Raw genomic sequence first — 16,183 nt, 5'->3', positions numbered from 1 at the left:
ATATAGCACAAGATATGGTTTCACAGGATGCGAAGACAAAGTTCATCGCAAACTCTATCCTCTTGCAGGCCTGCTCGACACTCTTTATTCTCTGAATCTTTGTTTTGTTGCCGCAAAACATATCATCATCATCATAGGCAGTCCCTTGAAGTGAGGATGACTTGCTTCCACACCAAAAAGGGATGAGTTCACAGGTGTTACGATGTTCCAGATCCCAAACTAATATTCCAGATCCCGAACTACATCCTGAAGGGTGGAAGATGCCTGTGCGTGGATTTTTTTAACGTGTGGTAGCCATTGCACACCAGCCACTACATGGGCTTGTCAGAGCTAGGTCTTGGTCCAGTGGCAAGGGTTAACCAAGACGACTGGAAACCAGCTCTGCTGCACGGACCCACTGCGCACAAATATCGCAGTGTGGGTTGGCCCATGCTGCCCCTGGGCCCCTGGCCCCGAACTCATGCCTCTCTGGGCCCCAATCACTTCCACCTACAAACTCTTGCCGCTTCTTCGCCTCTCCTGCTGTACTTGCCCGCAATACATCCACCTGAGAGAGCAGACGGGGCTTCGGTTTAACGTCTCAACCGAAAGACGGGACCTCCGACAGTGCAGCGCTCCCTCAGCACAGCACTGCAGTGTCCGCCTGGATTATGTGCTCAAGTCTCTGGAGTGGGACTTCAACCCACAAACTTCCGAGGGTTCTACCACAGAGAGATCAGAAACATACAAATTTGCCGGCAGTGATGGGGAAACATGCTGGTAAACATGGCCTACAAAGGGCAAAGCTTCTGTCAAAGACTCAGCTATTTTTCTTTTTATTCAGAAAGCTCCAGAGAAACGGCGGGCCAAAAGTTCTCGGTCGGTGGAGGACAAAAACACGACGGATGTCAGAAAGCAGTGCCGGCACTCTGAACACAATTATAGTGTGCAGAGTTCGTCCGGGATAACCCCCGACAGCAAATCCGAGATCCTCTCGTGGAGCAGTACCGAGGAGACCACGCTGAACATTTCTACTGATCTCAGTGATGAGGACCCCTGGCAACTTCCAGCAGGTCAGACTGCACAATGCCCCTAATTCATTGTGAAACGGAGAGAGTAAAGAACATTCAACTATCTGTCAACCACAGGCATGTCTCGTAGTGTAGAATATAGCACAGAGTTAAAGAGGAAGTCGCGTAACCATAAATGTTCTGCATGAAACATAGAAAATAGGTGCAGGAGTAGGCCATTCAGCCCTTCGAGCCTGCACCGCCATTCAATGAGTTCATGGCTGAACATGCAACTTCAGTACCCCATTCCTGCTTTCTCGCCATACCCCTTGATCCCCCTAGTAGTAAGGACTACATCTAACTCCTTTTTGAATATATTTAGTGAATTGGCCTCAACAACTTTCTGTGGTAGAGAATTCCACAGGTTCACCACTCTCTGGGTGAAGAAGTTTCTCCTCATCTTGGTCATAAATGGCTTACCCCTTATCCTTAGACTGTGACCCCTGGTTCTGGACTTCCCCAACATTGGGAATGTTCTTCCTGCATCTAACCTGTCTAAACCCGTCAGAATTTTAAACGTTTCTATGAGTACCCAAGGCAAGTACAGCACGGGTTAGATACAGAGTAAAGTTCCCTCTACACTGTCCCATCAAACACTCCCAGGGCAGGTACAGCACGGGTTAGATACAGAGTAAAGCTCCCTCTACACTGTCCCATCAAACACTCCCAGGGCAGGTACAGCACGGGTTAGATACAGAGTAAAGCTCCCTCTACACTGTTCCATCAAACACTCCCAGGGCAGGGACAGCACAGGGTTACATACAGAGTAAAGCTCCCTCTACACTGTCCCATCAAACACTCCCAGGGCAGGTACAGCACGGGTTAAATACAAAGTAAAGCTCCCTCTACACTGTCCCATCAAACACTCCCAGGGCAGGTACAGCATGGGGTTAGATACAGAGCAAAACTCCCTCTACACTCTCCCATCAAACACTCCCAGGGCAGGGACACAACGGGGTTAGATACAGAGTAAAGCTCCCTCTACACTGTCCCATCAAACACTCAGGCTTTCTCATCCACAGTCTCTGTGTTTTTCTGAGTCATACTGGGAGCCATGGATTGACAGGACCTTTGAATTTACTGAATGTAAACCACAAGATATGCAGCATATAACCACTCAGTAAAGCACGGAACAAGCAAATCGAGTGTTGGAAACTCAGCTTTGCCTACAAACTGATGCTTTATTGTTTTTACACAGAGGAGACAATAAAAATATTATCGGAAGAGAGTGACGACAATGGAGTCACCTGCATGGTAAGGACTTCCTGCTCTTCTCAGGGAGCTGGTTACTGAAGAGACTGGCTGTATAATTTATACACAGGAGCATTACACCCAAACCCTCAAACCCCAGGATATCACTCAAACCCCAGAAGATATCCTGGGGTTATGAAGATTGACCAATATCCCGGGGTTATGAGGATTGTTTTTTATTCATTCCTGGGATGTGGGTGTCGCAGGCAAGGCCAGCATTTATTGCCCATCCCTAATTGCCCTTGAGAAGGTGGTGGTGAGCCGCCTATGTCTATGTTTCTTGAGCCGCTGCAGTCCGTGTGGTGAAGGTGCTCCCACAGGGAGGGAGTTCCAGGATTTTGACCCAGCGAAGATGAAGGAGCAGCGATACATTTCCAAGTCAGGATGGTGTGTGACTTGGAGGGGAACTTGCAGGCGATGATGTTCCCATTCGCCTGCTGCCCTTGTCCTAGGTGGTAGAGGTCGTGGGTTTTGGAGGTGCTGCCAAAGAAGCCTTGGCGAGTTGCTGCAGTGCATCTTGTAGATGGCACACACTGCAGCCATGGTGCGCCAGTGGTGGAGGGAGTGAATGTTTAAGGTGGTGGATGGGGTGCCAATCAAGCGGGTTGCTTTGTCCTGGCTGGTGTCGAGCTTCTTGAATGTTGTTGGAGCTGCACATCGAGGCAAGTGGAGATTATTCCATCACACTCCTGACTTACATAAGAACGTAAGAAATAGGAGCAGTAGTAGGCCATTTGGCCCCTCGAGCCTGTTCTGCCGTTCCATAAGATCATGGCTGATCTGATCATGGACTCAGCTCCACTTCCCTGCCCGCTCCCCATAACCCCTTATCCCCTGATCGTTTAAGAAACTGTCTATTTCTGTCTTAAATATATTCAATGTCCCAGCTTCCACATCTCTCTGAGGCAGCGAATTCCACAGATTTACAACTCTCTGGGAGAAGAAATTTCTCTTCATCTCTGTTTTAAATGGTCGGCCCTTATTCTAAGATCGTGCCCTCTAGTTCTAGTCTCCGCCATCAGTGGAAACATCCTCTCTGCATCCACCTTGTCAAGCCCCCTCATAATCTTATACATTTCGATAAGATCACCTCTCATTCTTCTGAATTACAATGAGTGGAGGCCCAACCTACTCAACCTTTCCTCATAAATCAACCCCCTCATCCCCGAAATCAACCTAGTGAACCTTCTCTGCATTGCCTCCAAAGCAAGTATATCCTTTCGTAAATATGGAAACCAAAACTGCACGCAGTATTCCAGGTGTGGCCTTACCAATACCCTGTATAGCTGCAGCAAGAGCTCCCTGCTTTTATACACCATCCCCTTTGCAATAAAGGCCAAGATACCATTGGCCTTCCTGATCACTTGCTGTACCTGCATACTATCCTTCTGTGTTTCATGCACACGTACCCCCAGGTCCTGCTGTACTGCAGCACTTTGCAATCTTTCTCCACTTGTGCCTTGTAGATGGTGGAAAGGCTTTGGGGAGTCAGGAGGTGAGAGACTCACCACAGAATACCCAGCCTCTGACCCACTCTTGTAGACACAGTATTTATGTGGCTGGTCCAGTTAAGTTTCTGGTCAATGGTGACCTTCAGGATGTTAATGGTGGGGAATTTGGCGATGGTAATGCCGTTGAATGTCATGGGGCGGTGGTTCGACTCTCGCTTGTTGGAGATAGTCATTGCCTGGCACTTGTGTGGTGTGAATGTTACTTGCCACTTATCAGCCCAAGCCTGAATGTTGTCCAGGTCCTTCTGCATGTAGGTATGGACTGCTTCATTATCTGAGGAGTTGTGAATGGCACTGAACACTGTGCAATCATAAGCGAACATCCCCACTTCTGCCCTTATGATGGAGGGAAGGTCATTGATGAATCAGCTGAAGATGATTGGGTCTAGGCCTAGGATTGACCGATATCCTGGGGTTATGGGTCTGATTGATATTGTGGGGTTATGGGTCTGACCGATATTGTGGGGTTATGGGTCTGACCGATATCCTGGGGTTATGGGTCTGATTGATATTGTGGGGTTATGGGTCTGACCGATATTGTGGGGTTATGGGTCTGACCGATATTGTAGGGTTATGGGTCAGACCGATATTGTGGGATTATGGGTCTGACCGATATTATGGGGTTATGGGTCTGACCGATATTGTGGGGTTATAGGTCTGACCGATATTGTGGGGTTATGGGTCTGACCGATATTGTGGGGTTATGGGTCTGACCGATATTGTGGGGTTATGGGTCTGACCGATATTGTGGGGTTATGGGTCTGACCGATATTGTGGGATTATGGGTCTGACCGATATTATGGGGTTATGGGTCTGACCGATATTGTGGGGTTATGGGTCTGACCAATATTGTGGGGTTATAGGTCTGACCGATATTGTGGGGTTATGGGTCTGAACAATATCTTGGGATTATGGGATTGACCGATAATGTGGGGTTATGAGATGTATCGATATTCTGAGGTTATGGGATTGACCGATATTGTGGGATTATTGGTTTGATCGATATCCTGTGCGTCTTTTGCAGCACATCATGTTGAATGAAATGCACAACGGGGCATCCTCTGCGGCGATGACCAATGAGAGCATTCTGTCACCGCTTGGTCACATGGGGCACAACAAGTCCAATTGGAGCAGTGGAGAGCAGTGGAGAGATAAGGCGACAGTGATTCAGCTCTGTCAGGGCGGTAATCCACTGGTGTTCTTCCAACTGCAGACCACAGGAATGGGTAAGGTTATTTATGTTTTCAGTTTCCCCTTCCTGCCCATGTGTACTGCCACTGGCTGGTATCCTGGTCTCCAGTAACTGGGAGATGCAGTTATTCTTAACTCTGGTTAGTGGAATAATTAATTAGACTGGGCTCTGGTTAATGAATTATACAATTGGTCTGGGCTCTGGTTTTCTCTCTAATCAAGAGGTTGCTGTTTTGGAGTTTCCCACATCGCCCTGTGCCGCAATATTATTGCTTTACATCTTGAAACCAATCAAGGAAAAGGTTATTTTAGGTCTTGTTTTGTGTAATGAGACAATGTTAATTAGTAATCTCATAATAAAGGATCATCTTGGGAAGAGTGATCATAATATGATAGAAGTTCACATTGAGTTTTAGTGTGACATTCTTAAGTACGAAACTAGAGTCTTAAATTTAAATAGACAATTAGATAGGTATTAAGGGGGAGTTGGCTAAGTTAGATTGGGAAATTAAATTAAAAATATCATGGTAGATAAGCAGTGGCAAACATTGAAAGAAATATTCCAAAATTCTCAATGAATACACATTCCATTGCGAAATAAAAAATCCACAGGCAAAGTGATCCATCCCTAGCTAACTAAAGAAGTTAAGGATAGTATTAGATTATGAGAAGATAATGTTGCAAAGAATATTACAAGCCTGAGAATTGGGAGCACTTTAGAAACCAGCAAAGGATGACCAAAAAATTAATTAAAAGGGAGAAAGTATAATATAAAAGTAAATTAGCAAAAAATATATAAACAAATTGTAAGAGCTTCTACAAGTATGTAAAAAGGAAGAGAGTAGCAAAAGTAAGTGTTGGTCCCTTAGAGGCCGAAACAGGTGAAATTATAAATGGGGAATAAGGAAATGGAAGAGACTTTAAACACATATTTTGCATCTGTCTTCACAGTAGAAGACACAAAAAGCATACCAAAAATAGTGGGAACTAAGGGGCAAATGAGAGTGAGGAATTTAAAGTAATTAATATCAGTAGAGAAAAAGTACTTGAGAAACTAATGGGACTAAAAGCCAACAAATCCCCTGGACCTGACGGCCTACGTCTTCTGGTTCTAAAAGAGGTGGCTGCAGACACAGTGAATGCACTGGTTGTAATCTACCAAAATTCCATACTCTGAAATGTCCCAACCCTGGTATTCAAGAATGGAGTGAGAGAGAAAACAGGGAACTACAGGCCAGTTAGCCTGACATCAGTCATCGAGAAAATGCTGGAATCGTTTTTAAGGAAGTGGTAACAGGGCACTTAGAAAATCATAATATGATTAGGCAGAGATGACATGAAAGGGAAATCGTGTTTGACAAATTTATTAGAGGTTTTTCAGGATATAACTAGCAGGGTAGATAAAGGGGAACCAGTGGATGTGATATATTTGGATTTCCAAAAGGCGTTCGATAAGGTAATAAAAGGTTGTTACGCTTTGGCAGAAAAAAATCAAAGAGCAAGTTATTATTTAAATGGAGAAAGATTGCAAAGTGCTGCAGTACAGCGGGACCAGGGGGTACTTGTGCATGAAACACAAAAGGATAGTATGCAGGTACAACAAGTGATCAGGAAGGCCAATGGTATCTTGGCCTTTATTGCAAAGGGGATGGAATATAAAAGCAGGGAAGTCTTGCTACAGTTATATAAGGTATTGGTGAGGCCACACCTGGAATACTACGTGCAGTTTTGGTTTCGATATTTACGAAATATATACTTGCTTTGGAGGCAGTTCAGAGAAGGTTCACTAGGTTGATTCCGGGGATGAGGGGATTGACTTATGAGGAAAGGTTGAGTAGGTTGGGCCTCTACTCATTGGAATTCAGAAGAATGAGAGGTGATCTCAGCGAAACGTATAAGATTATGAGGGGACTTGACAAGGTGGATGCAGAGAGGATGTTTCTACTGATGGGGGAGACTCGAACTAGAGGACACGATCTTAGAATAAGGGGCCGCCCATTTAAAACTGAGATGAGGAGAAATTTCTTCTCTCAGAGGGTTGTGAATCTGTGGAATTCGCTGCCTCAGAGCTGTGGAAGCTGGGTCATTGAATAAATTCAAGACAGAAATAGACGGTTTCTTAATCGATAAGGGGTTATGGGGAGCGGGCGGGGAAGTGGAGCTGAGTCCATGATCAGATCAACCTTGATCTTATTGAATGGCGGAGCAGGCTCGAGGGGCTGTATGGCCTACTCCTGCTCCTATTTCTTATGTTCTTATAAGAGCTGATGGGGTTTATGGTAATGTATTAACATGGATTGAGGATTGGTTAACAGACAGAAAGCAGCGGGTAGGGATAAATGGGTCATTTTCAGGTTGGCAGGCTGTAACTAGTAATGATCACACAAGGATCAGTGCTGGGGCCTCAGCTATTACTGCTGTGTCTTTAGATGCTCTGATAATGACTCCACGAGGCTATGTGTTATACTTGAACTGTAGTGACTTTAGTCCTTTATTGATAACTCCAGATTGAGGATCACACCTGGTGGCCTGCCTTTTATACTAAGCCTGGCACACCTGTACAGGTAACCTACAAGTCTCCCAGTGTAGTGCCCTCTGGTGGCACACCTTGTAATAGTGCAAGCAGTAACCATGTAGGATACATGACAATTACCAATCTATATTAATGACCTAGATGAAGGGACTGAGTACAATGTAACTAAGTTTGCTGACGATACAAAGCAAGGCGGGACAGTAAGCTGGGAGGAGGTTACAAAGAGTCGGCAAAATGAATGGGCAATAAGGTGGCAGATGGAGTATAATGTGTGGCAATGTGAGTAGGAAAACAGAATATATTTAAATGGTGATAAACTATTAAGTGTTGTTGTTCTGAGAGATTCAGGTGTCCCAGTACAGGAAACACAGGGCTAAAGATTCGGTGCAACCCGTTTGAGGGCGATAACATTCACGAGGCGCAAGACTTTGCACCAAGCACAGAAGTCTCACCTCTCGTGAGAAATTGGGATTACCACCCCCGAATGCACTCCACTTCCTAGGATCCCTTGATTCCTGGGATGAGAGGGTTGTCCTATGAGGAGAGATTGAGTAGATTGGGCTTATACTCCCAGGAAAGTTTAGAAGAATGAGCGGTGATCTCATTGAAACATAAGATTCTGAGGCCCCAACAGCTTATTGGGGGAGAGAGATACAGATTACTAGCAGGCTAGTGGAGGGAGTGTTACTCTGTCTCTAAACTGTGCAGTACCTGACCTGGGAGTGTGTGTACTCGTGCCTGATACGCACACTGTTCCAGCATCGAAGCACTGACCACACTCGGCCAGCTCCGTTGGGCGGGTCACATTGTTTGCATGCCTGACACAAGACTCCCAAAGCAAGCGCTCTACTCGGAACTCCTACATGGCAAGCAAGCCAAAGATGGGCAGAGGAAACGTTTCAAGGACACCCTCAAAGCCTCCTTGATAAAATGCAACAACCCCACTGACATCTGGGAGTCCCTGGTCAAAGACCGTCCTAACTGGAGGAAGAGCATCCGGAAGGGCGCTGAGCACTTCAAGTCTCATCGCCAAGAGCATGCAGAAATCAAGCGCAGGCAGCGGAAAGAGCGTGCGGCAAACCAGTCCCTTCTCTCAACCACTGGCTGTCCCACCTGTGACAGAGACTGTTCGGTCATCTAAGAACACACTTTTAGAGTGGAAGCAAGTCTTCCTCGATTTCGAGGACGTGCCTATGATGATACGCACACTATTCCATTCCCCACCAGTAACAGGCGGCACTTGGAAGGTCCCAAACTTCACCACGAACGCTGCCTGTAACACACAAAGTGTCTGTCAATCGAGCAGTGCTACCCACCGGTGACCAGCTCCTCGCCCGTCACCACTTCCAGACCCAGGCAGGCAAGAGGTTGGTCTGAGGGAGACCCTCGCTCCCAGCACATGGTTTCTCACCCCGCTGCAAAGCGTTACATTTAGAGGCAGAATCGGGTGTGTGCCAGGGTCAGCGTGTGGAGCTGCTCCAGACCTGGGCCTTGGTGCACAGGCTGGCTGCATGTTTCTTGTCCAGACTCGGCCAAGGCTGCTTCCTTCGCTGGCGCTGCTGCGCCACTCTCTGTTCCCCGTAGACATGGGCCCCGATGGTTAGTGGGGTGCAAGTTCGGAGCGGAGGGGCGGAGTTCTGTTCAGGGAACCTGGAATATGGGTTTCCCCGAAGGACGTGGAGCTGTAGCTCCAGGTCGTGTTTCAATCTGTTTACCCCAGGTTTCCCCCCCTCCCGACAACCGCCGCATCGACAGGTGGGCAAACCACAACCGCGGATCTGGTGGTTGGGGGGGTAGTCGTGGGGGAGAGAAACCATGGAGGGGGTTGATCGTGGTGGGTTGGGGGGGGGAGATTGTGGGGGGATGGTGGGGGTCGTGGGGGAGAGAGCATGGGGGTGATCGTGGTGGGGAGAGACCGTGGGGAGGGTAGATCATGGGGGGGGTGATCGTGGTGGGGGGGGGGGAAATCGGGAGGGATTGTGGGGGGCGATTGGGGTGGGAGGGGAAGAGGTCGCGGTGGGAGAGATCATGGGGTGAAATCCCGGGGATTCAGTGATCGCGGGGGGGGGCGGGGGTCTGTGATTGCGGGGGGTCTGTGGTCTCGGGGGGTATTTGGGGGAGGGGGAGTAGACAGATCGCAGTGGGTTTACAGGTTAATTTGTTGGGCTGAGGGGGAAGCACTCCGGCTCCTCATGGCCCACAGGCATTGCTGTAAATACACGCACCTTATGGATCTGGCCCTTCTCGCCTCCTCCTGCCGGGTTTCCTGAGGCCCGGGAAACCCAGCCCGACATGAGTTAAAAAATATAAACCTTGTTCAAATGAAGGCACGCAGCATCCTTAACAGCGTTCAATGACCTACCCACCCCCCGAGAGTGCATCGCTCGCCCGTCATTCGTCCCGCCTTCCTTCAAACTGGAAGTGGACAGGTTCCAAGCGGGTTGGGTTCGGATTTGAGATTTGTCACATTTTAACTTCCCACCTGACCCAAACCACCTTTTTTGGGGGGTTAAATTCCTCCCATTGTCTCTGCACCATCATTGGTCAAGCATGTCTGGGAGCAAATGCCTGGATCAGTATTCTTTCTGCTGGGGCAGTCGGGGGCAGGGGAGTGTGATACTTTGGTGGTTTGTTCAGTTCATTTGAGGTTTGTAAGGGATCAGATGTTGGAGGCAGATTGTAAGGCCCACGTCAAATCATAAATGAGCTTTTTTTCTATATAGAATGGCCCAAATCAGACTCACAAATGACATGCTCAGTGAGTGTGACCCTCCTCATCCTTCACGACCTTTTTGCAGTCACTGCAGTCGACCACGCCACCTTCCTCCAACACCTCCTCTGTTGTACAGCTGGGTGGGACTGCCTTCACCTGGTTCCACTCCTACCTTTCCGCTCACAGCCAGAGCATCATCGGCAACAGTTTCTCCTCCCGCTCCCGCCCCGCTCCCTTGGGACTCCCCCACAATCAATCCTTGCCCTTTTCCTGTTTCTCAGCCACATGCCGCCCCTCGGCAACACCATCGAAAGACACGGGTCAGGTGCCACACGCACACTGACGACACCCAATCCCACCTCCTCACCATCTCCCCTGACCCCTTCACTGCCTGTGCTGCCAGAGTGCTCATCCGCCATCCAGTCCTGGATGACCCACAAATTCCTCCAATTAACCACTGGGAAGGCTGAAGCCATCATCTTCAGCCCTGCACCCCTGCACGCTCCATCCCCTCGTCACTGATTCTATCCCTCTCCCCGGCCACGGTCTCAGGTTGGACCCCGACTGTTCGCATCCTTGGCGCCAACTTAACCCTGAGCTGAGCTTCCACTCCCAAATCCTCTCCATTACCAAGGTAACCAAGTTCCACCTCCATAACATCTCCCGTCTCCGCCCCTGCCTCAGCTCATCCGCTGCTGAAACCTTCATCCATGCCCTTGGTACATCCAAACTCAACCCAACGCTCTCCTGGCCAGCTTCCTATCTTCCACTTTCCGTAAAGTTGGGTACATCCAAATCTCAGCAGCCCGTGCCCGAACTCGCACCAAGTCCCATTCACCCATCACCTCTATTGGCTCCCAATCCACCATCGCCTCAAAATTAAAATTCACATCTTAGTGTTCAAATGTCTGTAACCTCCTCCAGCCTTACAAACCACCAAGAACTCTGCATTCTTCCAACTCTGGCCTCGTGTGAATTCCAAACTCCTTTCGCCCCACTGTCAGTGGCTGAGGATTCAGCCGTCTTGGCAGGTACATTGTGGATTAGATACAGCGTAAAGTTCCATCTACACTGTCCCTTCCAACATTCCCAGAACAGGTACAGCACGAGTTAGATACAGAGTAAAGCTCCCTCTACACTGTCCCATCAAACACTGCCAGGGCAGGTACAGCACGGGGTTAGATACAGAGTAAAGCTCCCTCTACACTGCCCATCAAACACTCCCAGGGCAGGTACTGCACGGGGTTAGATACAGAGTAAAGCTCCCTCTACACTGTCTCATCAAACACTCCCAGGGCAGGTACTGCACGGGGTTAGATACAGAGTAAAGCTCCCTCTACAGACTAATTCCTGCCGCTGTGTTCACAGTGTCATTAACGCACAGTATATTTTTTTTTCAGGAAAAGACTGCGAGATTGTGCAGGTAGCGGCGGTGAGTGGAGAGAGGATCTTTGTGAAGTACATCCTGCCCAACAGGCCCATCTTGGCAGGAGCTGCCGCCATTAATGGGTTGCAGGTGATGGATGGGGTCCTGTGCCTGAGAGAAGTCCCACAGCCCACCTGCAGCCTGGCGGAGGCCATGGCAGCGTTCCTGCAGTTCTTGCAGTCCCTGGACAGGCCTCTGTTAGCAGGGCACAACATCTGGGTCCGTGACTGTCAGATTGTTTATAAGGCATGGGGAGACCTCTTCATGAAAGATCAGTTCGCCCGATGTGTGACTGGATTCCTGGATACGTTGTGGCTGGCCAGGGAAATTGTTCCCAGGTCAGAGGTCAAGAACTACAGGCTGAATCATTTAGTGTCGGCCTACGTCGGGGAGTTCTGTCCAGCCGATGGGGCCCTGGACAATGTGAGGGCCTTGCAGGAGCTGTACTCTGCACTGAAACCCACCCCAGAGCACACCCAGAGCAGCCGCTTTTCTCTCGCTCAGCTGGAGTGCCGAATGTCCCTGCAGCCTCTCTTTGACCAGGACGTGATATCCCGGCTGGACACGGACCAACTTGCCTTTGAGGAGATTGGCCTGAACACCCTGCAGCTGGCCCACCTCAGTAACCCACGGAGCGGCCTGAGGAACCTAGTCAGTGCGGGCGGCAACCTACGGCTCACAAACCCCCAGCAAGTCATCGACAAAATCCGCTTCTTCTTACAGCTTCACAAACCCAGGGGCAGCCGGCATCGCAGTGTCATCCAGGGCCTGAAGTTAGAGGCTAAGTAGGGCAATGGTCCACCGGGGTTGGGGGGGCAATGGTCCGCCGGTGGGGGCAATGGTCCGCCAGTGGGGGCAATGGTCCACCGGGGGAGGGGCAATGGTCCACCGGGCGGGGGGGGGGCAATGGTCTGCGGTGGTGGGTGGGGGGGGCGGGGCAATGGTCCGCCGGGGGAGGCAATGGTCCACCGGGGGAGGGGGGGCAATGGTCTGCCGGGGGGGGACTCAGCTCTACTTCCCTGCCCACTCCCCATAACCCCTTATCCCCTTATCGTTTAAGAAACTGTCTATTTCTGTCTTAAATTTATTCAATATCCCAGCTTCCACAGCTCTCTGAGGCAGCGCATTCCACAGATCCACAACCCCCGAGAGAAGAAATTTCTCCTCATCTCAGTTTTAAATGGTCGGTCCCTTATTCTAAGATCATGCCCTCCAGTTCTAGTCTCCCCCACCCCGATATTGGCCATTCTGCCACTAACATGTGACAGCACGAGGTTAAGCAGTGGGTGTCAGCAGGAGTGGTAGGGAAGGATGTTCTTCAGCCAGGTTGGCTTCTCGTGAGCAGTGGAAGCTCCCAGGGCAGAAAGCTGAGCACATGCTAACCATCAGAGATCGTTTGTGCATTGGCCAGACTGAGCGGCACATCCATAGGGCCTCACTGGGCCCAGCCCCCCGCCCACTCCCACAGAAACTATACAGCAGCACAGGGAAATCCTGGGGCCTACATCTGAGAGAGGCCCAGATCTCTCCATCATCCCAACCCTCCCCCCCCCCCTCACCCCCTCACCCCCCCCCCAACCCTCCCACCCCCCCTCACCCCCCCCCCCCCCGCCCCAGCACAACCTGAAGGCTCCAGCCCCTCCCCAATCCGTCAGCGCTCCTCCTCCAGCGTTAAACTTGCACGAGAGGTGTTGAGAGGTCAGTCAGGAGCCAGGAGACTCCCGGTGGGAGGACACTGAAGGGGTTTATATAGGAGCAGAGAAAAGGCCATCGCACCCAGCGTGTTTGAGGACTATCATGGCTCTCAGGGTGAGATTGCACGGATTACTCCGACAATCGCCGGCGTTGTTCCCACCAGACTGGTGCCATTGGACACAAGCCCTAGTATGGAGCCCATTTGCCCCATGTAACGGCAATCTTTGGGGGTCTGCCGTTTTATTGTGGGGACAGGTGCGGAGAGCTCCCAGGCAGTATTCCACTTGGCCCACTTGGTGAAGGGATGCTAAATAAAAATTAGAAAATAAAATACCTCTTCTCCATTTGCCCAGTCCAACTGACAGGGGTGAAGGTGAAGGTGGGAGGACAGACGTCCTTGTCCAGGCCAACATCCCCAGCATCGAAGCACTGACCACACTCGATCAGCTCCGCTGGGCAGGCCACAGCACTCGCATGCCAGACACGAGACTCCCAAAGCAAGCGCTCTACTCGGAATTCTTTCACGGCAAGCGAACCCCAGGTGGGCAGAGGAAACGTTACAAGGACACCCTCAAAGCCTCCTTGATAAAGAGCAACATCCCCACTGACACCTGGGAGTCCTTGGCCATAGACCACCCCAAGTGGAGGAAGTGCATCCAGGAGGTCGCTGAGCACCTCGAGTCTCATCACTGAGCATGCAGAAATTAAGTGCAGTCAGCGGAAAGAGCGTGTGGCACACCTGTCCCACCCACCCCTTCCCTCAACCACTATCTGTCCCACCTGTGACAGGGACTGTGGTTCTCGTTTTGGACTGTTCAGCCATCTAAGGACTCATTTTTAAGAGTGGAAGAAGTGTTCCTCGATTCCGAGGGACTGCCTATGATGTGGGACCCACATCAGCCCACAGCATCTCAATTGGCCATTCCATCCTCCGCGGATACACCTGGTCCTGACTGAGCCTGAGAAGCTGCAGCTCCCAGTGCAGGGCTGGACAGTGCTTGCACCCCTCACAAGGCCAAGAGGGACCCCTGCAACTGGTGGAGATCCTGACCCAAGGTCAGTTGAGCACGGCACCCATGGTACCAGTCATAGCCCTCGATCAGATTAATCACGAGTACTTAACTCCCTTGAATTGGCTGATTGCCCTTGCCTGCCCAGCATTCCAGTCATCAGTCTCGGTGTGAAGTCATTAAATCTATTGCAAACCCTCTTGTAGATGTGTGGCTCTGTGTAGGAACATAGACAGCAACAAACATCAAAAAGGCAAAATGTGTAAAAGTATTCATTGTAATTTTTGAAATAAACAGTTTTCATTAAATGCTATGCGAGTGGTTTAATACTTGTTCTACTGACCAGTTGGGTCACTGGGGAACTGGAACTGCTTACTTTGTCACTGAGGGGTGAAGGTGTTTATATGTCAGAGTTCCCTTTCAATCATATTCATTGAGTATGTTGTGATTAAATCCTGTGCTGCACGCTGTAGATTTTACACCAACAGTTATTTGGGGGCATTCAGTCACTCATCACTTTGTCCTCAGGCATTAACGGCATTTCCCGAACATGAGTGGAATATTTCACAATCTGAAACTTGAACTGCACAGAATATGAAAAATGGACTGATGGGTGCTGAAGTCCCAGTGATGACTGTAATCGAGATAACCTTTCTCACTGTAGACCCTTCAGCATCTACCAGCTTAACATCGGTGGCAGGAAAAATAATGGAATCCCTACCAAAGGAGAAAATAGAAGAATATCTAGAAATGAAAAATATGGATTTCAAAAGGGAAAGTCTTGCTTGACCAAACTCATTGAATTTTTTTGAAGAGGTAACAGAGAGAATAGACAAGGATGATGTAGTCGATGTAATTTATCTCGATTTCCAAAAGGCCTTCGATAAGGTACCACATAATAGACTAATGAATAAAGTCAGAGAATGCGGAGTCAGGGGACAAGAATGGATCGCTAGCTGACTCCAAAACAGAAAGCAGAAAGTAGGGGTAAAGGGTAGCGACAGAAAGTGGGTAGTGGTGTTCCACAAGGATCAGTGCTAGGACCGCTGCTGTTCACAATTTATATTAAGGGCTGGATTTTAGGTTTTTCTGTTTTCGGGACGAAACCAGGGGCGGGGCGGGAAAGTTACCGGCCAGGAATAGGTTGTGCTACAGTAAGGGATTTTTACCCTCTGTGCCTTGTGTCAGGGTGCACAGCGAGAAGGAAGGCCTTGTACAACTCACAAAGATGGGAAACTCGCGAACTAAAGTGCCAGGCCATGAGTGCTCTGAGAGAGGCCTGGGGGGGAACTTAAAAAAAACCCACAAAAACATTCCCAAAACATTGGAATCAAAAAACACAATTTCTAAATGTGCGGATGACACCAAATTGGGGGAGATATTACTGAGGGGGACTGCAACAAATTACAGGGGGACATTAATAAACTTACAGAATGGGCATATTATTGGCAAATGAAATTCAACACAGATAAATGTGCGGTATTACATTTTGGTCAGAAAAATAGAGAGGTTGCATGTTACATGGAAAATACGAATCTAAATGGGGTAGAAGAGCAAATACACCAATCACTGAAAGTACTGACACAGGTTAATAAGACCATTAAAAAAAGCATACCAAGCACTAGGGTTTATTTCTGGAGAGATGGAATTGAAAAGTAGAGACTTGTATCGAACTTAGTTGGACCCCACTTGGAGCACTGCGTACAGTTCTGGTCACCATATAATAGAAAGGACATAGAGGCACGGGAGAGCATGCAGAGATGATTTACAAGGATGATACCAGAAATGCGAGGGTATACGTATC

At 49.2% G+C, this 16,183-nt stretch overlaps 1 protein-coding gene across 3 annotated transcripts in view; it reads left to right on the top strand.

The window, feature by feature from the left end:
- Positions 1–12,502, top strand: part of LOC139268813 (protein PML-like) — a 72,541-nt gene extending 60,039 nt beyond the window's left edge. For 2 of the 3 annotated variants that reach the window (XM_070887527.1, XM_070887526.1), the window contains 4 exons: positions 824–1,052; positions 2,248–2,303; positions 4,836–5,037; positions 11,649–12,502. In XM_070887527.1, coding sequence (XP_070743628.1) covers positions 824–1,052; positions 2,248–2,303; positions 4,836–5,037; positions 11,649–12,463 — 1,302 coding nt within the window. In that variant the 3' untranslated portion in view covers positions 12,464–12,502. The remainder of the gene's footprint in view (positions 1–823; positions 1,053–2,247; positions 2,304–4,835; positions 5,038–11,648) is intronic. The other variant, XM_070887528.1, reaches the window with a different exon arrangement.
- The last annotated feature ends 3,681 nt before the right edge of the window (positions 12,503–16,183 follow it).

Source organism: Pristiophorus japonicus, chromosome 8 (genome assembly GCF_044704955.1).
Source record: "Pristiophorus japonicus isolate sPriJap1 chromosome 8, sPriJap1.hap1, whole genome shotgun sequence".
Classification (NCBI taxonomy): domain Eukaryota; kingdom Metazoa; phylum Chordata; class Chondrichthyes; family Pristiophoridae; genus Pristiophorus; species Pristiophorus japonicus.
The sequence above is the reverse complement of the archived record's forward strand: the minus strand, read 5'-3'. Positions and strand labels throughout refer to the sequence as shown.